Source organism: Osmerus eperlanus, chromosome 6 (genome assembly GCF_963692335.1).
Source record: "Osmerus eperlanus chromosome 6, fOsmEpe2.1, whole genome shotgun sequence".
Lineage (NCBI taxonomy): Eukaryota > Metazoa > Chordata > Actinopteri > Osmeriformes > Osmeridae > Osmerus > Osmerus eperlanus.
In genome coordinates, this window is record NC_085023.1 from 6,200,856 (window position 1) to 6,226,278 (window position 25,423).

The 25,423-nt window shown below is 44.6% G+C and overlaps 1 protein-coding gene across 1 annotated transcript; it reads right to left on the bottom strand.

Moving 5' to 3' along the window:
- Nucleotides 1-1,662: 1,662 nt before the first annotated feature.
- ercc6 (excision repair cross-complementation group 6) lies at nt 1,663-24,434 on the bottom strand. Its single transcript, XM_062463220.1, has 22 exons — nt 24,317-24,434; nt 23,721-23,909; nt 23,275-23,503; nt 21,080-21,200; nt 20,224-20,338; nt 19,196-19,913; nt 18,138-18,269; nt 17,497-17,655; nt 16,091-16,226; nt 14,285-14,455; nt 13,692-13,868; nt 10,339-10,455; nt 9,687-9,782; nt 7,970-8,188; nt 7,368-7,478; nt 6,814-6,933; nt 5,173-5,267; nt 4,917-5,062; nt 3,976-4,584; nt 3,616-3,781; nt 2,963-3,041; nt 1,663-2,717 (listed from the first exon to the last, which is right to left on the bottom strand). The coding sequence occupies exons 2-22, from the start codon at nt 23,893-23,895 to the stop codon at nt 2,265-2,267; spliced, it is 4,344 nt and encodes a 1,447-aa protein (XP_062319204.1). The 5' UTR covers nt 23,896-23,909; nt 24,317-24,434; the 3' UTR covers nt 1,663-2,264.
- Nucleotides 24,435-25,423: the final 989 nt, after the last annotated feature.

Sequence of the window (25,423 nt, forward strand, 5' to 3'; positions counted from 1 at the left end):
AGACGAATCTAAAATTAATACCAAACAAGTTCACTTCAACAGCATGAATAGCTTACTTAAAAAAAACTATAAAGAAGTAATATAGACTGTTTTCAAATGCTAAAATGCCATCTACATAATGTCTTAACTTATAGAAACATTTAAATAAGAAAAGGTAATTCTTGTAACGAACCAATTTTAAGAAACGCTAAATCCAGTGTAGATTTAGTTAATTCGGCGAAATCAGTGAAATGTAGCAAAAAATGTAGTAAAAAACAAGGGGTATCCGCTCTTCTGCGTGTTCAATTTGAGTTGTCTGCTCGCCTAGATGATGCTGCGATGAGGAGGGAGGACAACCTGCTACAGTATGGCACAACCGGCATTTGCGATCTCTCTCTCTCTCCCTCCCCCCTCTCTCGCTCTCTGTCTCTCTCTCTTGGGGAGTGTCCAGATGTCTCTATAACTGTGTAACTGTCTACATCATGTTCAAGCTTTCAGCTCCTGATAGTGCCTTTAGAATCTCACGCCTAATTGGTCCTAATCGGATTATCGTGGCTTTGTCTCCCCACTGTGTGGTGTGTGTATGTGTGCGTGCGTGCCTTGGGAGGATATACGACCATGGTAGGTTACTCCCGATGAGGAAACAATAACTTTGCAACGTTTCCTCCATATGCATCCCAAGTGATTAGTCCTGAGTTATTCCCAAAACATAAACAAACGCATACACATAACCGGTGCACTTTTTTGTTTGGTGCTTTCCTATATTAAAAAAGGAAGATTACTGCTTTTGGGTTTTAGATTTACTGTCGGGCCGGATAATTGCTCGTTTGGTGGTTTAGTGGGTCCACTTTACAAGGGTCTGTGCGTGCGGAGCTATCACAAGGCCAAATTTTTGATTTTGTTCACAGCGAGGGGTCCTGCGATTTATTTCTCTGCTTCGGATAAATGATCTACAGCGGGACCCTTTCAATTAGTTTTAAAGCGCACGGGGGACAACAGAGCGCAGACGCACGCGTCTCTGAGGTGAGAGCGAAATGAGCACGCGAGTAACAGCTGAAATTTGGAGGAGGAGAGCGGGATTGGATCACACCACATAAAGCGCAGAAAAGCCCCTCTAATGGCGCGTAATTGGTTCTGTAATATCATTACAAGCGGATAATGGCCAGTTACGGGGCCCGCCGCTATTATGGGGCTTCCCTGGCGTACGGCGTTTACGATATTAAAGGGGGAATATAATGATATTTTGGTTATTAAATGCGCGTAATTAATTTATGCACTGCTGAAAATAAAGTTGTTATTGTGACCTCGGCGAGATGCGTGGAGAAAATTGAAATCAAGTAAGTGTTGATAACTTTATCCTATGTCATGAGTGAAACGGCCCATTAATGGCAATTAGACACAGCCCTGCTTATGATAAGAGAAGTGTCCCCCAAAGCTGCGTTGTCAAAGTGATGGATTGATGCAGGACGCTGTATGATAAGACCCAACTGTATTTCTGACCGTTAGAGTAGTATTATCTAACATAACCTCATTCTGACAAGAATGATCAATTTGAGTCCTACATAGGCCTACTACTTTATCAGACAACCCTTAACCTGAGCGCGTGGCTGTGTCAGCGTCACAAAAGCATACTTGTCTGGGGGTGGGGGTAAAGGAAGGAGAAAGAAAACCAATAACAGACTATTTTCAATGAAAGATTTATTCCATCATTACAAAACATACAAATAAATGTATTTGTTGTTCCTTCCATCTCCTGGAAATTGGCATCTACACTTCTCTACAACTACTGGCTAAAGAGGTAGCAGTTCTTTTATTTGTCCTTTCAGAAACTTTGGAAATAACTTTGAAATACTTCAAATGTTTTTGTTTTGTGTTAAGATGTTTGGAAAAGGTGCAACCAGGCTTGGAGAACGAGACTCAATTTAAGAACAAATACATGTTTGTACAAAAATATAACAGAATTCAGACAGCAATAATAATTTCACAGTATAGCAACATCAATATGAGGCACACTACAGCATTATCGTGAGCAGATACAGCAAAGTAATGTTTAAATGATGTTAAACATTATTCTGTTCAATGGAAAAATCCCATTTAACTGCAGCAATAGTGTTCAAGTAGATCCCAGGAACAAAAACCATTACTTACATAAACAAGTGATATATCAGTGTCATATAAAGAGCAAATCTCGCAATTCAGACCAGTCCCTCCTCTTGTTCTGTCCTGTTCTCTCCTCGTCTCTCCCTTCCCCTTCCCCTCACCCCTTCCCCTCACTCCTCCCCTCCTCAGCGGTAGTTCTCCTTCAGCCTCCAGGTGCCCTCCTGTCCGGGTGTCCTGTGGAAGTCACAGATGTTGCGTAAAAGCTCTCTGAACACGGGGGTCTGCTGCTGGGTCAGCCTGGGGGTGAAGTACTCCAGGACCTCTTGGGTGCTGGCTTGCCCATCCACAGTTGCCTGGAAGGCCACAAAGTTACGCAGGTCCACCAGCAGCTCGTCGTGCTCCGTGGGGGGAGCGGGGGGGGCGCTGCGTGCACCCCCTTCATCCCGCCCTCCCTCCTCCTCCTCACCACCCCCATCTCCCTCTTGACCGGCGGGCAGACTGAGGTGGTTGCGGGCCTTCATCTTGGCCAGCAAGGAGGATGAGGAGAGGGGGGAGGAGGTAGACTCTCCTCTCTCCCCACTGAAGAGGGAGCCTGGAGTGGTCTTCCTGAGGATGGACTTCTTTATGATGGCAGCATCCTGTATTAGGGGAGAGACATAGATTAGATGGAGACAGTGTGGCAGAGAAAGAGAAAGCGGAAAGGATAAGAGAGAGAAAGGGGGAGCAAAACAGAGAGAAAGTGAGAGGAAGATTTAAAGAGAGAAAAGAGAGAGAGGAACAGATAAGACAAATGGGGAGAGAGTAAGGCTTGAGCAAGAGAATATGGAACACGTTGAAGGTGCAGGCCAGCAGAAGGTAGAAGTCTAGCAAGTGAAGGTTTTACCTTGCACTTGTCAGGAGCTGGAGCAGCTACAGCAGGATGCTCAGACAGGAGAGAGTTCTTCTTCTGACCAAAACGCTTCCTGCAAGAGAGACCCCCCACACAGACACACGCACACACTTTACCATAATGGAAATTAAACATCTGAATGAATTGTTCTGTGCGTATGTGTCTGTGGAATTAAGGTGCTTTCTGTGTGTGTGTAAATAACCCCTCCTGCTGACTCTTGCTCAGAGACTTGTTGCTCTTGTGGTTAGTGGTAACTGATTTAATTTTTTTGTACTCGCTGTGATATATTGTTTTTATTATTGTTGCTTGTTTTTGCCACAGGTACACTTGCACGTATAGCGGTTCATGTTGTTTAATTGTAACTTGTTTAACTACATGCTCTTATGGTTCTTCCCTTTGGCACTTACTTTGGTTGTTCACAATGTGTGCTTCATGTTTTGGCTACTCGCAATGTTTTGTGGCTATCTTGTTGTTATGATCAGTGACCTATGCACTTTGTAAAGCTCTCTCTTGGAAGTCGCTTTGGATAAAAGCGTCTGCTAAATGAATAAATGTAAATAAAATGTTATGCACGTGCGTGTGTCTGCATGTGTGCGTGCGTGTTAGTGTGTAAATGAGATGCCTTGCACCCGTGTGCGTGTGTGTACCTGGCAGGTGGTGGAGGTCTGTTGTAAGGCAGCCTGCACTGTTGCCGTGACACCTTGAGGGCCCTGAGAGCGTCCCTGGCCACCCTGTTAGCCTCCGCCTCCACCAAGACAAAGTCTGGGTTGGACGCCTCCATGATCGAGTCATGTTGCATCACACTGTGGATGCCTGGGGGGGATGGAGAAGTGGGAAGGGGGGGGACGGTAGTGATGGTGGGGCAAGATGGGGATGAAAAAGGGATGAGGGAAAAGGGGAGAGACAGAAAGGAGAGAAGGAAGAAAAAGGGAAGAGAGGATACACTTAGGATATTATGAGCTCTCTGTTGCTTTTTGTGGCGTTTTGTGTTGCGTGCGTAGACGCACCTGACTTCCTGAAGAGCTTAGCCAGGACGTAGTCGTCACTCTTCCTCTGGTCCTCTGTCTCCGCCTGTCCCTCCTCCTCCTTCTGGAAGGTTCTCCTCTTGACCAGATGAGGGATGCGGTGACCTTCGAACTTGGCGTCCCGCTGGCACCTGTGCTTCCCATGTCTGCGTCCGTCAGAGTCGGCCTGGTCACAGTGCTTCCTCTTCTCTCTGCGCTTCTGAGAGCTGACCAGGGTGTGGTCCCTGGGCCTCTGTTTATCCCTGAGTGTGTGTGTGTCAGGACTAGCATCGTGGTCTAAGCCTGTATGTTTTGGTCCATGTTTCTGCGCCAGGTCCGGATGTGCGTGTGCGTGCTGTGTGTTTTGTCCATCAGTTGACACAGCCCCATTTTGATTGGGGCTTTGGCTGTCAATCAACCTTTTTGTTTGGTTCTGAGAGTCAATACTGTGGAGAGGGGTGGAACCATCTTCAGGAATGTGGTTGGCAGAGGAGTGTTTGCTCCTAGCAGATGCAGCAAAGTGACTGGCTGGAGAATTTTTGTGAGCGTGGCTGGACTTGTGTGAGGATGACCTCACAAGCTTCTTTGGAGCTTGAACATCGGAACCCGTACCTGCACAGGGTAGTCCATCAAAGGAAGTTAATCTAAATCAGCCTTTCTCAGCCCTGCATGTTTTTAGATGTTTCCCTGTTCCATCTCCGCAAAAGCCTGGTATCAACCAGTTAGTTTGAATGAGGTGCTTTGGAAGATGCAGTTCTAAACAGAAGTTGTATTATCAACATCTGCAGCTCGGTGGTTATTTTACACTGTGCCTGGTAATACAAACCGTTTTTTGTATTTGAATACTATCAGAACCATGCACTTCTGACTACTTTCTATATGCACTATTTGCATGTTACTCTGGAGTTGGCCCTGCTAATGAAGGTGAGTTAGAGGTATCTCACCTGCGAAGATGGCGCTGGTCTCTGTTCCTTGTGACCCGTCTGGGTTAGACAAGGTGAAGAGCTCATAGATGTCGTTAGACTTGAAGAAGCGCCTCTGTTTGGGATCTTTTAGGACCCGATTGGTCAGGAACTGTTTGAAGATTTGCCTGACGGAAAAGGAGAAAAAGCAAATAGTGTTAGGTTATCCCCTCTCCTTTCTTCTCCCTTCTCCACTCCCTCCCTCCTCCTCATTTCCTTCTCTTCCCTAATTCCTCACCTGTGGTAGATCTTTTCCTCTATGGTCCCAGCAGTAAGCAGTCTGTAGACAGTCACCTGCAGCTTCTGACCAATCCTCCACGCACGCTCTCTAGCCTACACACACACACACACACGCACACGCACAAACTCAGTTAAAGGTCCCATGACATGAAATGTTCACTTTAGGAGGTTATTTAGCATTAATATGAGTTCCCCTAGCCTGCCTTTGGTCCCTCAGAGGCTAAAAATGAAAGCTCAAATGCTCGGTTTTGAAAATGCTGGTTTTATGATGTCATAAGAGCGAAGGTTACCTCCCCTTTCTCTGCTTTGCCCGCACAGAGAATTTGGCCCACCAATGAGAAAATGAGCTACGACTGTGTGAGCAGGATATTGGTTTTCCTCGAGACATCATGGCTTGCAAACGACCGAAGCATTGCAGTTAGCCCTGCCTCTTTCTTCCTACAGGCATTTAAAGCTACAGACACAGAAACAGCACGTCCTGAGGAAAGCTCATTGTGGGACTGCTCGTAGGGCTGTAATGCTGCGCTAAGGCTGAATTTCGGGAAAGAAACTTCAGATACAGTATTAGGGGATCACTAAGGCCTATATAAAAGCATCCAAAAACAGCATGTCATGGGATCTTTAAGAAGACCTGTGTCTGCATTAGGGCTGCAACTAACGATTATTTTAATAATCAATTAATCTGTCGATTCTTTTTTCGATTAATTGATGAATCGGATAAAAAAACTAAAACAAAAATGCATTAACTTCCAACCCTTTATTCAAAAACAGAACTGACAATGCAAATTCACAGTGCAAAACATCTTCAGAATGTGCACAAACAAGCACACAATTTTGAAAAAGTTATGAATATTAGTGTGGATGTAATGCTATTTTCCAAGATGAGCAATTTATTTGAGTTTTGTTTAAAACTTTATTGAAAATTGAAATGTTGTGGAAGTAGGCCAGACTTTATTAGAATAATCTGGTGTATATTTAAGAGTTATTGACACAATTATGAAAAAAATTAAGATTTGCGAGGATTAAGCTATTTTCAAAGATTAGTGATTTTCTATCATTTTATTTGAAACTTAATTGAAAAAGTAAAGGCTGTGGAAGTATACCAGACATTGTTAAGATACTCTGGTGTCTGTTTGAGGTTTTATATTCCCAAAAATATTATAAAAGTCTACATTTTTCAAAATGGTATGGGTTGTTTTCACCCGGTCCCTAACGTGATGCTGCAAAGTAGCGTCTTCCGAATGTGAGACGAATGTCGAATATGAAACTAACTTCACCTCGGTCAATTAACACACTGTTTCGATGTATTGAGTGTGAAATGCTCCCACACCTTGGGTCGTACTGATTTCTCTGCCTCCGCCATGTGTTTCAGAACAACGTTACTCAACAACGTCTCTCCGATGGCCTTTCCTCTACCTCCGCTCCGCGCTCAACTAAACTTTTTTTTTTTCAATACTCAAACATCTCTGCAACATATTGAGTGGCGTAATAATCGCGCGACACAACGAATCGATAATGAAATTCGTTGCCAACGCTTTCAATAATCGATTTTAATCGATTTAGTCGATTAGTTGTTGCAGCCCTAGTCTGCATATGTGTCTTTGTGCATCTTTGTGAGTATGTATGCGTGTGTGCCTACCTGGGTGTCGGTGCTGGGATTCCAGTCAGGATCATAGATGATGACTCTGTTAGCTCCAGTCAAGTTGACGCCCAGCCCCCCCACTCTAGTGGTCAACAGGAAGACGAAAATCGACTTGTCCTGGAGGAGAACAGAGAAAGATGACGAGAGTATAGAGAGAAGGGGGAAGAAACAGGAGAAACAGGAAAAAGAGGTGAGACAAGACAAGGAGCAAGGGATGAACAAAATCTATTTTTAGCTGTTAGAAAATGAAATGGTTTCAGAAGCCCTTTCAACAGAGAATCTCCATAACATTGTTTGTGTGTCCTTCTTAAAAGTTATTTCAGTTCAAGTTTGACTGACTTTTGGTTGACAGAGAAAGATGGACAGGTATGGAGAAAGGAGGGGAAAGAGAGAGAGAGAGACACAAGGAGAGAGGGTAGAAAGAGAGAGAGACAGATCAACAGAAAGACCGGGAAAGGAAATAAGGAGAGGGGGAGAGAGAGGTAGAGAGACAGAAAGATAGAGACAGACAAGGACGGAGAGAGGAGGGGAGAAAGAGAGGAGGAGGTCACCTGGTTGTATCGGGCGATAAGAGGCTGTCGGGACGCTATTGTGGTGGTACCATCCATCTTCAGGTAGGTGTAGCTGTTCTCTCTTAGGAACACCTCCAAAATCTCCAACATCTGGACAGTGGAAAGACAGATGGAAATAGGAGGGAAAAATGAGTAGGTGAGAAAAAGAGAGAGAGAGGAGCCTGGGGTCGTGGATTATGTCTAACAGGATTAGAGCAGATTAATATTACATGGACAAAGATACGGACTGCGTGGCTCTCAGGTTCCCCTCCATCGCTAATCTTATTGGTATTGACTAGACAGCTGGGCCTAGACACACCGTCTCATCTGTCTCTCTCTCTCTCTCTTCTCTTTCCTCGCTTTTTCCTTCTGTCTCTTTCTCTGCTCCATTTGACTCTCTCAATCTGACTCTTTTTGTCTTTCAGACTCAGCATTTTTCAGTGTGTTTGAGGTATTCCAGTAGCTAATGGAAACATTCATAAATGCAGTGCGTGTGTGAGGTCATTAGTGTGTTTATGGGTGTGTTTGTGTATTTGTACATGAGTGGGTCTGTGTGTGTGTGTAGGTGTGCACGCGCATGTGTGTAGGTGTGTGTTCCTGACCTGTCTGGACTGGGTGAAGAGCAGCACACGGTGGCCCTGTTTGAACCACAGCCTGAGGAGAGACTCCACCACCATCAGCTTGCCCGAGCGTTTCCAGTAGCCAAAGTGCTCCTCTTCAGTCAGCTGGTCTTCCGGAATGTTCCTCAGCATGCAAGGGCCTCCGGAGAACAGGTCTGGGTGGTTACAGATCTTACGCATGGCGATGAGGCCCGAGAATACCTGCGCAACACAGTCACACAGAATAATGTACCACAATACAACATCACCACAGCACGCAGTTGCAAAGTAAAGTAACACAATGCAGCCACAATATAACACCACCAGAACACACAGTCACAAGGTAACACAACACAATCACTTTGTAACCCAACACAACCACAACACCTAGACACGTAACACCACAGTGCCACAACACAGTAACACAACACAGTCAGAACACAGTCACAACACACAATCATACTGTAACACCACACTCCACGTAACATAAAACCACATTTTACTGTATGATGTGCTGGCTGTGTTTCAGACGTTATGAATCTACCCATTGATATATAGTTTTGATAGAGAAAAATGACAATTCTCTAGTCAAATAGATCAAACGTTTTACTGTACATGGGTAACTTGATATGAATGGATCTATCTTGCTACTGGATTCTGAGGTTGCTCCACTCAAGACTTCCCTCAGCAACTGTCTCAGAGAGAGGATCACCAAGAGATGGAGAAAACAGTCCTTTACTTGAGACGCTAACATGCTGCAGTCTGCATGGCTGTAGTGACGTTAAACAAACACATTTGCTTCAGTGGGTATTAATGAGATGCCCTTGTATAACTGCATCTGTGAGGAAGGTAAAGGTTGGGTTGTGCTTCTGCTGAAGGCTCAGTGGTCACTGCATTAGTAATGGGGGTTAATGGACTAAGAGTGACCGTTCAAGCTGTGTGTGTGTGTGTGTGTGAGAGCAAGAAGAAGAGAGAGGTGTGTGCGTAACAGAGAGGAAGAGAAACTGATTAAGTGGGTGCGTGCGTGTGTGTGGCCATTTGGACCAGTGGTGATGAATGCGGTGAAGGGATAGAGAGCTTCTTCTGGGTTAATGCGAGAGGACATGGGAACTACAGCTCCTTATCCACACACACACACACACACAAGCAATCTACTGAGAGATAACTAAAGATAGGTAAGTAAATTAGCAATTTATGTCTTCAGGTGATTGGAACCTAGCTGTAGTAAACAAGCTCAATTTAATAATGGCTCCTGACAGAGTGAAAAAGAAAAGAGAGAGATAAAAGAGTCAGGTGGAGGGGTGATAGAAGGGTAGATGATAGCCTCTGTTTAATAATGAATGTTATGCAGTGTTCCAGGAAGTCCACTACTGACCTCACCATCTTCTCAGAGAGCTTTCTGACCTCACTTGAAAGTCCAGGTCACTCTCTGGCACAAGGCCATAGGACAGTTACTATCCTGGTCTTACCCACCAGTAGGATAGTTACTGTCCTACCTACTGTACTAGTCTTACCCACCAGTAGGATAGTTACTGTCCTACCTACTGTACTAGTCTTACCCACCAGCAGGATAGTTACTGTCCTACCTACTGTACTAGTCTTACCCACCAGCATAAATTACTATAATACCTACTGTACTAGTCTAACCCACTAGCAGGAGTTACTGAACTACCTACTGTACTGGTAGAGATGTTCTACTGTAAGTCAGGGAGACAGTCACCTGCATGTCTCCATTCAGCATCTGGTAGACCTCTTTGGAGTCCAGGAAGTTCTGATACACGTGGCGCTGGTCCTCGGTCAGCCTGCAGAACAGAACCTAGAACACACACACAAGCAAGCGCAAGCACACACATACACAGCACCATCAGAGTATTGAGAACAGAGCATGTTCTTTAAAAGCCCTCAAATGAAATAAGAATGTGTGACGACTAGTGGAGATTAGCGGTCTGCTTCAGCTGCACAGTACTCTGGGAAACAGCTAATGAGCTGGCGAAAGCAGCCAGTTAGTCAGTTAACTAACCAACAAACCAGCATCAGCCATCTTGTCAACCAAAGTCAACTAATCAACTATTCAGCTACACATCCAGCCAGTCAACCAAACAGCTCACCAGCCAGTCAGTCAACAAAAGCTAAGCAGTGAGTGAGTTAGCTTTCTTTCTAGGCAGTCAACAAAGCTACAAACGTTATCTAAACAGTCTGTCTGTCTATCCAGCCAGTCAGATAGCCGGTCAGCCAGCTAGCCAGTCAGTTTAACATGGTTTAAAGTAAATAATAGAAATGAAAAAACAGGAGGCTAGGCGAGGTGGACACACTACAGCCTCCTGGTTACAGACACATGATATGAAACATGCAAAAGAGGAAGTGAAGCGCACCTGTTCGTTCTTGTCGGGCAGGTTGAGGTTTGCCTTGACGTCTGCCTTCATGCGTCTGAGCAGGTAAGGGTTAATGGTGTCCCTCAGAACGCACGCACACTTGTAGGCTGTCTGGACCTGGGCGCCAACAACAACAACAAGGAATCACAATAACAGAACAACAAACAAACAACAGAACAACACAAAGGCGCTGACCTGACCATCTGTCCATTGTTCTGACACCTGTCAGTCAGCAGTTACCCCCAGGGCAAGTTTGTCGATTAATCTCTCTCTCCTCCTCCCTCTATCCCACCATTCTCTCTCTGTCTCAGCAGAGTAAGTCATGAAAGATTGATCTGAGTGTAGTTGTTCTCAAGGGACAGAGATAGAGACATGGAGGATGGTCTCTCTTTCATCACTGCTGCTGGTTTGATTCAGCCCACACAGCAGGGGTGTAGAAGGGTTGGTCTCACCCAACCTGAGTTAGGGGAGGTCTCTAGATGGTACGCCCCAGAGCCCTGTCAGTGAGTCAGCTCTGATGGTCGTCTATGGACGCTTCAACTGCCCTTTAAACTTCCTGGAACTGTTTCTGTCAACAGGCCACATTGCCCCTTTTTTGAACATTCTATCAGTCTATAGTGGTTGATTATCAATAGAACACTCCATAAACCACACACAGGTGCACACATGTACCAGGGCTCGCAAATCGCTAGCCCAATGTCCCGGGGCTATTATGTTTTACAGTCGGGCTCCCAAAATGCATCACCGGCCAGCCCAACAGGCTATCTGAAATAGCTTAATTAAATTCCTACCTTGATTGGTTATTTTAAGGAAAAATACAATCGCGGAAGTTTTTGATCATGCTGATTTGTTCACAGTGAAGATTAGCTTAAACAAGTATATCGAGTACGCAGTGCAATTTCTCATGAATCTCTGTGTCGGAGCTATTGTTTTAAGATAAACACGTGATCACTTTCACGTGAATGCTTCACTTTGCCTGTCAGAATGTTTGAATCCATGTGCTAACACACACACTACAATATACTCTGCTCGCTATCATATACAGCAAAAAAATTATTAGAGCAACATTTACTTGCCTCAAAAACTCTGGTATTATTATTGAATTTATTTCCACACTAAGATGTGAATGATTCTATCAGAAAATGAACACATTGTCAGGCTTTTATTTGTGCTTAATGGATAAAACCGTCAAATTTACTATTGGTTAAACTCATTTTGGGCTACCAAAATCTGAAGAGTGCCTGCCCGAAGGGCTACCAGAGATTTCGAAATCTTGCGAGCCCTGTGCGCACACACAGACGGACACACTCTAACACACACACAGTCATACACACACACACACAGGTTGACCTGAGCCAGGGCTGAAAGCTGTTCATCCCCCCCAGCCCCCAGGATCAAAGAGTAAACCTGCAGAGGGTCAACACAGCTGGGGGTGGGGGGGTGGGGTAATAACACACTCGTAATACAGCCCTCTGGAGAACACTGGGCGGGGGGGGGGGGCTATTGGGGCGTCCTGTGATCTATTAGGAAGATGCTGAGTGGATTCACAGGAGGGGGTGGGGGGCAGGGGTACATACATATGCTTCAGTAATGGATCCCACAGGCACTTTGTGGACACACACACGTGCCAAATTCCTATCTAACACAGAATCGTCTTAGGGCATCCTCCTGGCATGCATTGCCAGGAGAGAGAGACAGGGGAAGAGAGGACAAGATAGTCAAAGAAAGACAGAGAGAAAGGGAAGAGAGAGGTGGAGAAAAAGAACAAGAGAATAAGAGATAAATAGTAAAACAGAGAGAAAGAGTCAAAAGAAAGGGGGCACAAGAGGTAAAAAGGGCAAGAGGATAAGACTGCACAGCTTAGCTCTCTTCAGCAATTTAATAACATCAATAATTAGTAAAGGTTTTTATTATCGACAGTGGAAGCTGAATCGATAGCCATCTTAAATAATTAACTCTATACAGTCAGTCAGTGGGTTATTAACGACTGGACACTAATGACATGGCGAGAATCTACCTCTCTCTCTTCTCTGCTTCGTTCCCCTCCCTCTTTGCTTATTTCCCCTCTCTCTCACACAAGTTTTCACTTCTCTCTTACTACTCTCTTGCTTTAACCATCCCCCTTCTCTCCTTCCCAGGGTCCATACCCACAACTCTGAATATGATAGATAACATTTATGTAGTGTGTGTGTGTGTGTGTGCCTGACAGTGTGTGTGTGTGTGTGAGTGTGTGTGTGAGACAGCGTGTGTTTGCGTGAGAGTGTGTGTTTGCCTAACAGTCTTAGGCATTCAAAAGCTCTCGATTCCATTCAATTTCTGCATTTATTAATTTGGATGTCATTATACTGTATCATACAAATTATGTGACAATGTCAATTTTGCCAAACTAGAAGACACAGTTTCTACATCAACCTTTACTCAAGCAGACATCTGCCCAGTCCACCATAAAAGTGAACAACACCACTCTTGAAAACATTGATCACTTCCCCTACCTCGGCAGACTTCTTCCCTCAAAAGCTGACATTGACTCTGAGGTCCACCATCGTCTGGGCTGTGCGAGAGGAGCCCACACCAGAAAAGAGTGTTGAAAATACTCTTTTCACAAAGACTCTGAGGACCAGCTGAGAGGACATCAGCATTCTGGAGAAGGTCAACATGACCGGTATCATCCCCGCAATAATTCAGCCCCAACTCTGATGGACAGGACATGTCTGTCGCATGTCCAACACACAGAACTGTTCCAACACATCTGGCTTTAGCCATGACGGTGCTGGCATCAGAGGGGGAGGATCCGCCATTGTTTATAATTTATCTAACTAAAAAGGCAGGAATCTGTGCGTGTGTATGTCTGTGGCTCTATTATCTCGAGAACCATGCTCTGTAAGTAGAAATTTGCCAGGTGCATTAGTCAGGATCCAAGGACGTGCAGTGTCAACTGTTAAGTGTAGCACTCACACACAATTGTGTTGTTTGGATGAGCGGTTCACAACAAATACATGTAATCGCATTTGTCGCCATGTTGAGCCCAAAGCATTAGAGCCATGGATCTCGCGAGAAATGCATGTAGACAGACGTTTGCTTCTAAACAGCACTGTACAAGTTAGTTAACTTTTAGTGCATTTGGTAAATTGAGCACATTTGCTCAGTAGAACTCCGCAACATCTGCAGAAGTTGAGGGGGAACTACAAATAATGTTCAGCTCATCTTTTTCACATGTCTGCTAAAAAATTAAGCCTGGGTTAAAAGATCAATCTTGGGACTTTAAGAATTTATACTGGACTGTTCAACTGAAGGTCGCATTCCACCTGAAAATTGATATTGTCACCCAGCCCTGTGTGTGTTTGCATGCGTACCTGCACAGGTGAGGCATTACTGTAGCCCCCCATGGTGATGGGTACAGAGAACTGCTCCATGAAGATGGGCAGCGTTCCCAGCTTTCCAGGGAAGACGAAGTCGAACAGGGACCAGAGTTCCTTCAGGTTGTTCTGCATGGGGGAGCCGGACAGGATGTACCTGTGGGGAGTACGGAACTGGGGGGGAGAGAGATGAATAGACAGAGAGGGAAAGCAGTTAAGTTCAACTGACTTACTGCACCTCGTTTTCTCGCCAGCCTCCCTGGCTACAAAAGCAGAGCCAAGGCAGAACTCAGAAGGAGAGAGGGGACGACCAGTGAAGGTGACGGGTGAGAGCCGGACTCCGGCATACAAAGTGCCTCATAACCTAAAGTGTTCTGCCTTGTGTCATCTGAACAAGGGAGTATTCATCCTGACTCAGAGAACTGGGAACAACAAAAGCCACGCTAGTTCTTTTCTCAGGAGCTTTTCAATTTTTTTTTTTTCACTTTTCCATTAAAACTCGATCACATGCTCAACTTGATCCCTGTGTCTGACTCCTCAGACTACACTTACGGGTCTCAGTGAGATTGTCACAGTGTGTGTGTGTGTACCTGCTTGACAGCAGTGGTGACCCCAGCATTGGGGTTGCGTATCTTGTGTCCCTCATCCAGGATGACATAGTGCCAGTCGTGGCGCTGCAGTCTCTCCTGCATCATCCGCACAGCTGAGTAGGAAGTGATGAGGACGCCGTGACACTCTGCGATCTCTGGGATCAGCTTCTCCTGCACGACGTGCACACACAGACACATGCACGCACACACACATTCATACAGACGCATAAACACACGCGCGCGCACAAAACCACACACGCATACAAAACCACAAACACGAGAAGCATTAGTGGTAACTGGCAACTTCGGAGCACAGTAACATTTGTTAACCAGTGGATGTTAATTCTCCCTTTCACGAACACAGACCATATTACAGTTTTTTTCGATTGCTTAGATGCTTTGGTCAAAACTGAAACCACGTTTTCAAAACTCTTCACACAGTCTGCATTAGCAACATGCAGGTGGGCCAAACAGTTAATCTCTCCTCCAAACTCACTCAAACCACCAAAACACTTTATACATGTCTCAAAATAATCTTGTTACACCATAACACTGGCAACAATTCTCACTCAGAAGCATACATTGTCACTCACAACATACTGACTTAAAAAACACTACCAACAGGGATCATTACAGAAATTATTCAGTATTTCATCATAGAACAAAAATAACACCTTTTCACTTTGACTACAAAAGTCTTTACAAGAATGAGTCAGAAATGCAGCAATTTGCTTCAGTATCCTTTATGTTTTCCATATCTTATTGTATGTAATTTACGGACTTTAGAAAAATATAAAATTGAAACAAAAACAAATTAGCGATGATAATAATGTCTATCTTCTTTCCCCACCAACCTGTCTTTCTTGATCCATGTTTCTAAACTCTGAATCATTCCAAAGCTGTCCCCTTTTGTCTGTTTGATTATGAGACAAAAAACTGCTGAAATTGCAATCAGCTGTGTTTCAAATGATTCAATAATGTTAAATTATTATTACAATAAAGTAAATATATAGATTGTTTATATATTTCAATCTGGTTACTGCAGAAATGCACAGCATTAGCAATTATTAGATGTTTGAATGTGTTGTTAAGAGTTTTGGAAACAGTGTGTTAACATTTGAAAAATGTGCTGCAAATAAATTGTGTGTTTTGCAGTTGGTGGAGAATGAATGAGAAACGAGTTCATGGATTTTGGAGAATGTGGTAATTGAATCAATTGTGTGAAAGCAATGAAAAATGATTCAGAGTTTGGTTCACGTACACTTCCGTTTTGCTCACTGTGAAAAGTTTTGAAAATGTGGCTTCAGTTTTGACCAATGCATCCAAGCAATCCAAAAAAACGAATGCAGTATTCACCCTTTCACAAACACAGACCATATTCATTCAATATTCACCCTTTCACAAATACAGACCATACTAATGCAGTATTCACCCTTTCATAGGAAGGGACAAACACTCAGAGCCAGCTCTCAGACCAGCTGACATGATCAGCACCCTGCATGCACATGTTTGGTCCCTAGCGACTGGCAATTAAAAGTGTGTGTGTATAGGGGGGAGGGAAGTCTATGTGCCAACATTGCACAAACAGATCTCTGGTGCCCCCCAGAGGAAGCCCATCATCTCTTTTAGGAAAACCCCTCACTCACACACACCAACACACACGCCAGCTAATTAATCACCATGCCAAAGACAGGGGTGGGGGCACTGGGTAGGGCAACATACACACACACACACACACACACACACACACACACACACACACACACACACACACACACACACACACACACACACACACACAGGTACCTTGTTGCTGGTGAAGGAGCCGGTGTCGTGCAGGACAGCCACCCGGAAGGGGGGCCACCAGGTATGGAACTCCCTGACCCACTGGTGCATGACCGTAGCTGGGCACACGATGACAGTAGGACCCAGGCCCGTGTACCTGGGTCACACAAGGTCAACTCCATATAACACCTTCACGTAAACTGTAGACATGGACAGGTGTAGCAACAACACACACATACTGTACATACTCTAGACACAAATATGTGCAGCTACAACACACACACACACACACTAAATCTACCTACAGGTACAAAGAAAGTAACACTCACTCCTCAATATGAATACCACCCACCCAAGAGCTTGCTTTGCGTTGTTTAAACGGTTGGTCATTGCGTTTGTAAGTCGGAGGACCCAAGTTCAAAACCAGAAGTGGTCAGATCGGGAAGAAAGGTATACTGAACAGCGATGCAATGCCACAGGGTTACATAAACAGACACCCATTTCCCTCTACTCTCTACCCCCGCCCTCCTGTTCAGCCCAGTTTGGCCACCAGGTCTCAGGTAGTCTCTGACAGTAATCCTCCTGTAAAATATTTAACGATTTAAAGAGTGTGATGTTGAGTCAGGACCTCTGTTCTTTCAAAATTGTCTGAAGAGTCTTTAGGCTACTTAAGAAAATACTATGAACATTTATGTGTGTGTGTCCTAAACTGCTTTGAGAGCATTTGCCCAGAATCACACACAGCATTAATAAGGTGATTTGAAGCTTTGCTGGTGAAAGCTATTGATACTTGCCTATAATTGAGTTTACAAACAATCAATTTGTGGATGTTGACTGCAGACAGAGTATTGACCATCCCCCTGAGTGTGTGTGTGTTTTCAAAACAAGAAGGCCCTGGCCCTAACACGTGTTTACTGCTGGGTTTCATGTACAATCCCCTCTATCCTCCCCTTTGATGTGTCCTTTCAGACACACACTCATACATCTCTCTCTCCCTCTCTCTCCCCGACTCCCCCTCTTTCTTATGCGCACAAACACACACACACACACACTCTCTCTCTCTTAGACACACACACGCACACACACACACTTGCCCTGGGTGTGGGCGGAGACTGTGTGTCTGTGTTGTATGAATATTTGATCAGGGTGATTTCTGCTGGAGAGTTTTTGTCTGAATTATTAAACATGTTTCAATTATCAGACTCATCTCACTTTTACTGCAGACATCACAGGGAAACACTAACTTGGCACACAGTGTGTGTGTGTGTCTGTGCGAGTGTTATGTGTATGCATTGGTTTATGTGTGTTTGTTTCTGTGTGTTTCTGTGTATGACTGTGTGTGCGTGCATGTGTATGAATGTGTGTGTGTAGGTGTGTGTGTTTGCGTATGTGTATGTGTGTCTGTGTGTGAAAGAGAGTGTGTGTACCTGTAGTTGCACCCTCGTGTTCTGAGCTTGCTATAGCTCAGCGCGGCGAGGAAAACGATGGCCTGGATGGTTTTACCCAATCCCATCTCATCACCCAGAATCCCTCCAGCCTGCTGACAGTGCAGCTCCCACATCCAACGCACACCTGTCTGCTGATATCTGAAACCAAAAAACACACAAACATCTGCTGCTCTAGGATGTTCATGCAAACACCAAAGCCCCTCCCTCCACGCCAATCCCTCCCTCTACCTGCCTCCCTCCCTTCCTCTCTTCCCCCCTCCCTTCCTCTATCTCCATCCCACTTCCTCCATTCCCCTATCTCCCTTTCACAGTTGGTTGTGATGAATTAATCATAAAGCCATTATCACTATTGATTTGATGTAAAGGGCCTTAAGTGGTGTGGGAGTGGCATACAGCACAGCACAGTGCAGAACACACACACACAGAAACTCACACACACCTGAAAATCAACCATCCTATTGTGCTACAGTGCAAAGGTAGCACTGTTATCTGACCAGATATGGATTATTTATGACTTATTCACAACACTAACCTTGTAGGTGAATGGGAAATATTAATGGCTCTAAATAAAGTTTATGATTATGACTGGAGTGTGTGTGTGGTGTGTGTGTGTTGCTTACTTGAAGAGTTTTTTCCAGAGAAAACCAGGTACTTTGAACCCCTCATCAAATTCTGCATCACTGTCCTCCTCCTCCTCCTCTCCTCTCTCTCTCCTCTCCTCCCTCTCTCTCAGCCGCTGCCTCTTCCATTTCCTGTACAAAAACACAACACAATCAGTACACACAACTGGCAGACCAGGGGTAGACAGGTAGAACAGCTATAAACTAGTAGATTTGCTATAGTTTGGTAGCCTTGTAGACTGGTAAAGTGACTATAGACTGGTAGAGAAGTAAACTGGTTGAGCAGCTATTGACTGGTATACTGAAATAGTGACTACAGACTGGTAGAGCGGTCGACAGGTATATCGATAGACCGGTAGACAGGTGGACCAGCCATCGACTGGTAGACTGGAAGAGTAGCTATAGACAGATGAGTTACAGACTGGTAGAGCAGCTTTAGACTAGTCGAGGGGAAGAGTAACTATAGACAGGTTGAGTGCTCTCTGAGAGCAGTTGGAGATACAGGGCAGAGTGTGTTTGATAGGAGTGGGATCGAAGAGCAGTTTTAATGGAGAGGGGTAGAGAGGGCAGTTAGAAACAACGTCGTCACACCGCAAATGAAGATTGATACAGACAATTAGTTGTGTGAGCTCCCAGGAAAGGTGTGGAGAGGAACGGATAAGAATCCATCTTCATTTGGGGCCGGTCCTGTCACCCTGTGCTGAAACTAGTCCTCCGGAAGGCCTGGGAGACCACTGCCTCTAATTAAGTCAAGACTAAGCATTGGTTCAGTTAATTACGCTTTTCTGCCCACCTCCCCCCGCCCCTTCCCTTTTTCTCCACACTCATCCCAGTGCTGGGCTGTTGATCAGAGAAATTTCCTAGTCAGGACTACAAGTTACCAATGAGTACTAGAAAAAGAAGGACAGAGAGAGACAGACAGAGAGAGACAGAGAGAGAGACAAACAGAGAGAGACAGAGAGAGGGACAGATGCAGAGAAGGCCAAACGGAGAGAGGGACAGGCATACAGATGGACAGACAGAAAGCGAGATGGTAGAGAGAGAAGCCAGTATGTTACCGTATCCTCTGTTTGTAGAACTCTATATCGCCGTCATCTTTGAATTTCTTCTCCTGTCCCTTTTTCCCGTTTTCTTCCTCTGAGCTGCTGGGGCAATACTCCTCCTCACTCTCCTCCTTCTTATTCTTCCCCTTCTTCCTCCCTTTTCCATCGCTCTTTGTCCTGTAGGGCTTCAGGCTGTACCCATCCTCATCCTCCTCTCCCCAACCTTCCTCCGCGGCCTCCCTCTCCTCTTTCTCAAGGTCCATCCCCTCATCACTGGGCAGGTACTCAGACCCCTCGCTGTCCGTCTCCTCTCCTCCGACACGCTGCTTCCTCCTGGGCTTGGGCGGCAGGGGCTCCCCCTTGGTCCTGGCCTTAGGGTGGGCCCTTAAGGCACTTCTCTGGAGCTTGCACATGCGGTTCTGAAGCTTGTCTTTTAGCGAAGAGGAAGAGGAGAACACCGACTGCCCGCTGGTCTTCCTCCCGCCGTCTGCCATCTTCTTCCTCTTCAGAGGCGTGGGTCTCTTCCTGTGCTCGGACAGCTGAGCTTGGTCAGCCAGGTAGAGGTCGAACCCGGTGTTCTCGGACAGCATCAGCTTCCTGGGTTCCTTCTTCTTCTCCTCCTTTGGAGGGATCCTTGTCCCGAACGGGGTCATGTGACCGGTCCGGATAAGCTCCTCCCACTCGGTCTCCTGGGAGGGCATCAGCATGCTTCCCAGGGTGGAGGGGCCCGGCTCTGGAAGGACAAGCAAGCACACACGCACACACACACACACAACAGGTTTACTCTAAGTTCACTACTTGAAACCCAGGTCTTTGTCCTCCTTCACAACTAGAGTCATGTTTACCCAACAACACACAAACACCCACACACAAGTCACTGCTACGACCTCTATTAAAATAACCCCATGCTTGTCCATGTACACACACGCACTTTTATGTACACACACACGCACTTCTATGTACACACACACACTTCTATGTATACACACACACACTTTTATGTACACACACACACACTTCTATGTACACAGACACACTGTCACCTTCCTCCCCATCGTCCTCGGCTAGTAGCTCAGCCTCCACCCGGAGGGCATCCTCTCCTCCCAGCACCGCCTGCAGCCTTCGCTGCTTGGCCCTGATCTTCCTCAGCTGCTTCTCCTACAGCGGGGAAGACGTGTTCTCTTCATCATGATCATCATCATCATCCCATCATGGTCATTACCATCAATATTATCACTACCAACATCATTAGCATTACCACTATCATCATCAACATCATTATCTTCATTCTCGCTGTTATTAACATCCTCCTTACAGTATCTCTGTAACAACTATTTGTCTACAAAGACAGGGCTTGAAATGTACTTTTTTACTTGGTGGCACTGGTGCTCCCAACTTTAAAATGTTAGGAGCACCAGCAAAAAATGTGGATGACCCGCCAAATATTAAGGAACAGCACAAATACAATTTTTATGTTATTGATTTATTTTGCTCGCTAGTTAGCTCCTTGTCACGTGACAACGGGGCATAGTGACAAGTAGTGACTGACAGCTAATATTAACCAATCTAAAATCTGCATTCAAGTTTAGAACAAAAATATGACGTTTAATTGGTTATGTAACGGTGGACCGGTCACTGTATCAGCTCACAGCAGGCACGTATTGGCTAATTAGCGAGCATTTTGTAAAGAAAATAAAACAGGTTGCACCATAACAATTATTTGCCCAAGCACAAATGCTCCCAAATATATTTGAGGTTGCACAGACACAATTTCGGGAGCATATGCAACCAAAATGGTTGCAATTTCAATCCCTGCATATATAGACAACAACGTTGACAAGACATTTATTTAACCAGCACTTTTACTATCAGTCTATAACTATGTGATTCTCCTCTGACCTTGTTCTCTTTCTGGCGTCTGACGGACTCCACCTTCCTGCTGATGTCCTTGCTGGAGGCAGCAAAGGGAGTCAGCTGGTCTATGATCTTGTTGATGTGCTTTAGAGCGGCAGTGCATGACCTGAGAAACACAAACCAGGCAGCAAGAGAGGCAGAAGTTATAAGCAGGTTATAAACCATATCTAACCTTGTACCATAAGGATATTGATTTAATCCATGCAGTATACGGATTAACCTAAAACATGTAAAGTGAAGCCAAAAGCTTTATGAGACCTCTATGTGTCCATCTCAACACTGCTTTGTTCCTACTGTCAGCACCACCCACAGACTCGTGTCCAGGGGGGTATTCCAGAAAGCGGGATTAGTGAAAACCCTGAGTTGGATTACCCTAAAATGAGGAAAACTGGGTTTTCCGTTCGAGAAAGAGAGGTAACGAAAACTTTTGGTAAGTGTCCATGGTAACTTACTCTGTAAAACTAACCTACTAGCTAGCATGTTTTCCATAAACTCTGCATTTCTACCTATCCCCTCCCACTTTCTGAGCCTGATACAGTTGACAGACATGGGGTGTCCTTTCCTGGTTCAGCCGTCCGATCTCGAACTAAATTTAATTCGCTTAGTTATACGTCGGGAGAGGATTGTAAAACCGCGATTCGATGTGCTTTAATTCACTGATGAATACCTAAGTTAACTTTTCCCGTCACACCCCGTAATTTATTTTAGCAACATTGTCAGCCCTTACATAGGGTGACCAGATTTTAGTTTGTGAAAAAGAGGACCCTTCGTCGAGGCGGCGGGACATCGAAAAGAGGACATGTCCTGGTAAAAGAGGACGTCTGGTCACCCTACCTTACATCGCTAATGTTACAAACCGTGGACGTACACTCAGAACCCACCAAATGCTTTTTGGCACTGAAATAAAAACAAATCATTGACATTTTGTTTGGTCTTCTTCATTGCCTACAAATAGAAAATCAACAACGAGTATTTATATTGGCTACTGTTCCTACAATTAACATTATTTAGCTGTAACCATGCACCCTCCTGTAACTGTTGTTCCAGCAAATCTATTTCAAGATTAGCCTTTATTCTTCTGCCCGAAGTAGACCTACACAATCTCTTGGTCAGTTTTTGGCACTTGCTTCATGAGATACAGTTTGTACAACTAATTTACTGGGAATCATGAGATTACATGAAATTTCACAGTTCCACATGCAGAATTCACCTGCCATTAACATCTCACTGCGTACAGCATCCATGCTCTGTTCCAACAGGTTCAGAATGTGCAAATTGTTTCTCTATTCATTATTCTCTTTATGTCAGTGTAACTGACAATTACAAAAAAACCTGTAAATAAAAGTACATGGGGAGAAAACTACCAGTAGCTACCATACATAGGCTTCTTTGCATCCATTTCTGTAGCAGCAAACGTCTCTTCACCATCTTAATCATCATCATCATTCTGTGATGAAAAGCATTCTGTTAGGGGTTACTTCTTCTTCTTCAAGTTGAAATAGGCACCAACTGATATTTACTTTGTATCATGTCAAATCTGATTAAAACCAAGGTGACGTATAGGCTACAATCACAGGCCTAAGCAAAATATGCCTTACCTGTTCGTAATATGTTTTTATATTTAATATAACATTGAACATGCTATTTTATTCAGTCCACCACTGTTTCACCTGTAATATTAACGGAAAGTGTGGTTAAATGTTCAATGTATGGACTGGCTACTGCATTCAAATGTATGCATTGACTCGGCCAGCAATTGTCTCCCACGCCATACGCTGCTACAGCCGTATTGCTTTTTTCCGGAATATGTGCTCAGATTCACCATAAACACGTATTAACACTTCCATCTGAAGTGTGGGGAAGTAAGACAACGTTTTTTTGTCGCCAGGTGCCATGGTGAATCCTAGTATCAGAGCTCCATTGATGTTGGCTTTCAATAGTTTTCATGCCCACGATTAACTCAGAGTGGACATACTCCGAGTTGATCCAACAAATTAAAATCAGCTTTTCTGGAACCAAAAAGTCGGAGTTTCCTATTATAGGGTAAATCAACTCAGAGTTCAGGGTTAGGTTCACTTTTTGTTGAACCCGCTTTCTGGAATACCCCCCCATTTCAAGTTCAAGCCTCAGTTCTCAGCTCCCTGGCCTCCACCCTCAGGCTCCCACCTTCTCCTCCTCACCTGACATCATCCAGGACTGACTGGTACTCCTTCTCGGCTTCTGCCTTGGCTGCAGCCTGACCAGCCTCCTGGATGGCCTGGTCCACTTGCTGCAGCACGCCCTGCTCCAGAACATCCTGGTCGTACACCGCCACGCCAAGGCCCTGCAGTTCCGCAGCCCCAGAACTGGCACTTGCCGCCTGGATACACTGACGGTTAATCTGGAGCAGGGCCTTAGATCTTTTACAACCTTAGGATCAAAAAAGAGGGTTTACTCCCTGATTGATTAATGCTAATACAAACAATGACTGATACAAACAATTAATAGCGAATCAACATTACTATTTAATAATGCCACTCTCAAACTATTGTTTCTTAAACATTTATTATGTAAGGGTGTCATTTTTCCACAGTGGCATCAGCACCAGATGTCTAACGTTAGCTAGCCCTTCATACCAGAAACATACCACTGCTGCTATCGCTTGGTCCAGTGTCGTTTGGGCAGGCTTCTGAAGGCTCAGAGTCCCCGCTGGTACCCTGGATGGAGACCTGGGCAGCCCCATCCTCCTTTGCATCTCCCAGGGTGAATGCAGCGCTGTATTTGGATGGGGGCGCCTGATCATCGCTACCATCTATGGGCATGCTAGCTAGTATAGCTAGCGACGCGACAGTTTGACATACAGACACACAGAAGACAAATCACGCGAGGCAAAATATAATATAAACGTAAATTATTACAGGCGTCATTGGAAAAGCATAGCTTGCAATGCTTGAGACTATATAGGCTATGATTGTGTATGTTTGTACTGTTTGTAGCTATCTGGGCTAGCAGTTGCATCATGCTAACTCTCAAGCCACTGTTGGTCTTTGTGCTTATAAAGCTTTCTAGCGTGCTAGCTAATGCTACTACGATTCTGACACAAATGTAACAGAAAACTACGTTTTTATCAGGAATTTACAGTGGCATAGCAACACCAGCAAAGCTTCACAAACAGTTCCTACACTTGTCGTTTGTATCTCTGAAATAAAGTAATACTAGCTAGTTACGTGGCAAGATGCTTACCAAAATCTCAATTACAAAACATGTCAGGACAGACTCCATCCATTTCTTACTACCGTGTTTCGGAGATAACCAAAGAAGACAGACGCGGTCCACTCTGCACACTGTTTGCATGGCTCCTTCTAGTGGAACCAATGTGTAAATACATTGCGCAGTTAATGAAATATCTTGTCCACTAGACGCCACTAAAGTACAAATAATTACAGGTTTCGGTGGAAAACCACCTCCTGCACTACATCCGCTCAGTACATGTGAGCGGATCCATCGATCCATCTGTCATTCAAATACGTTTAGGTGTTAAATCAATGTATCAGTTGATTTTAGATTAACTTCAGATTAACTTCTGAATTAACACAGATGGAGTGAAGGGAATTCTGACTAGACCTGAAGTTTGAGGCCCAAAACACTTTCAATGTCAAACAAAGAATAGTTTACACACAAGCTCAAATTACATTGGAACCATAAGAAAGTGTGTCACTGCAAAAAACTTCTCAAGATTTGGCAAACTTAGTACCTAAAACTGCTTAGTTGACCACTTTTGGAATGTCAGAAAGAAAATTTGTCTCCCTCTCCAATTATGTTTTCTACAATTTAAGAGGAAAATAAACTGTGGCTTTAATTTAAAAAAAAAAACCTCCACGTTTCACAAATTTGACAGTGCAAAAGGCTGCGGCCTTTCCAAACACTGTAAGTTCCCCAAATATACAAATCTATATTGAGATATTGCACTGTGACGCCCTCATGTAAACTTGTGGAAACTAGACTCTCCATATTTACTGATTGTGGCACACAGTTTTCCATAACTGAGCAGCCATCTAAAGATCCATAGTCAGATCATTGCTTCAACACCAGTATGTTTGTGTCCTCGGTTGAAGCCCTGAATTATGGACTGAGTAAAGGGTAGTCATAGCTCAGTGGTGGAGCATTTGTCTGTAGATCAAGAGCTGTAGATTTGAATCCTCCCAGTACTTTGTTTGGATAAAAATGTTTACTAATTGAATACATTATTATTACGTTATTGTTAGGGTTGTTGCACAGTCTCTATAACAACTCCCAGGACAGCTCTGCTTTACCCTGCTGGACACTGACCTTGTCACTGAACACCTCACC

Bases quoted from the DNA above. Each gene is read 5' to 3' on its own strand.
- ercc6 (XM_062463220.1), bottom strand. From the start codon at position 23,895: ATGCCCATAGATGGTAGCGATGATCAGGCGCCCCCATCCAAATACAGC. The intron at 16,227-17,496 runs GTACACACACTC...TGTGTGACCCAG, and splicing joins ACACGAGGGTGCAACTACAG to GTACACGGGCCTGGGTCCTA. The intron at 10,456-13,691 runs GTACGCATGCAA...GTTGGCGCCCAG, and splicing joins GTAATGCCTCACCTGTGCAG to GTCCAGACAGCCTACAAGTG.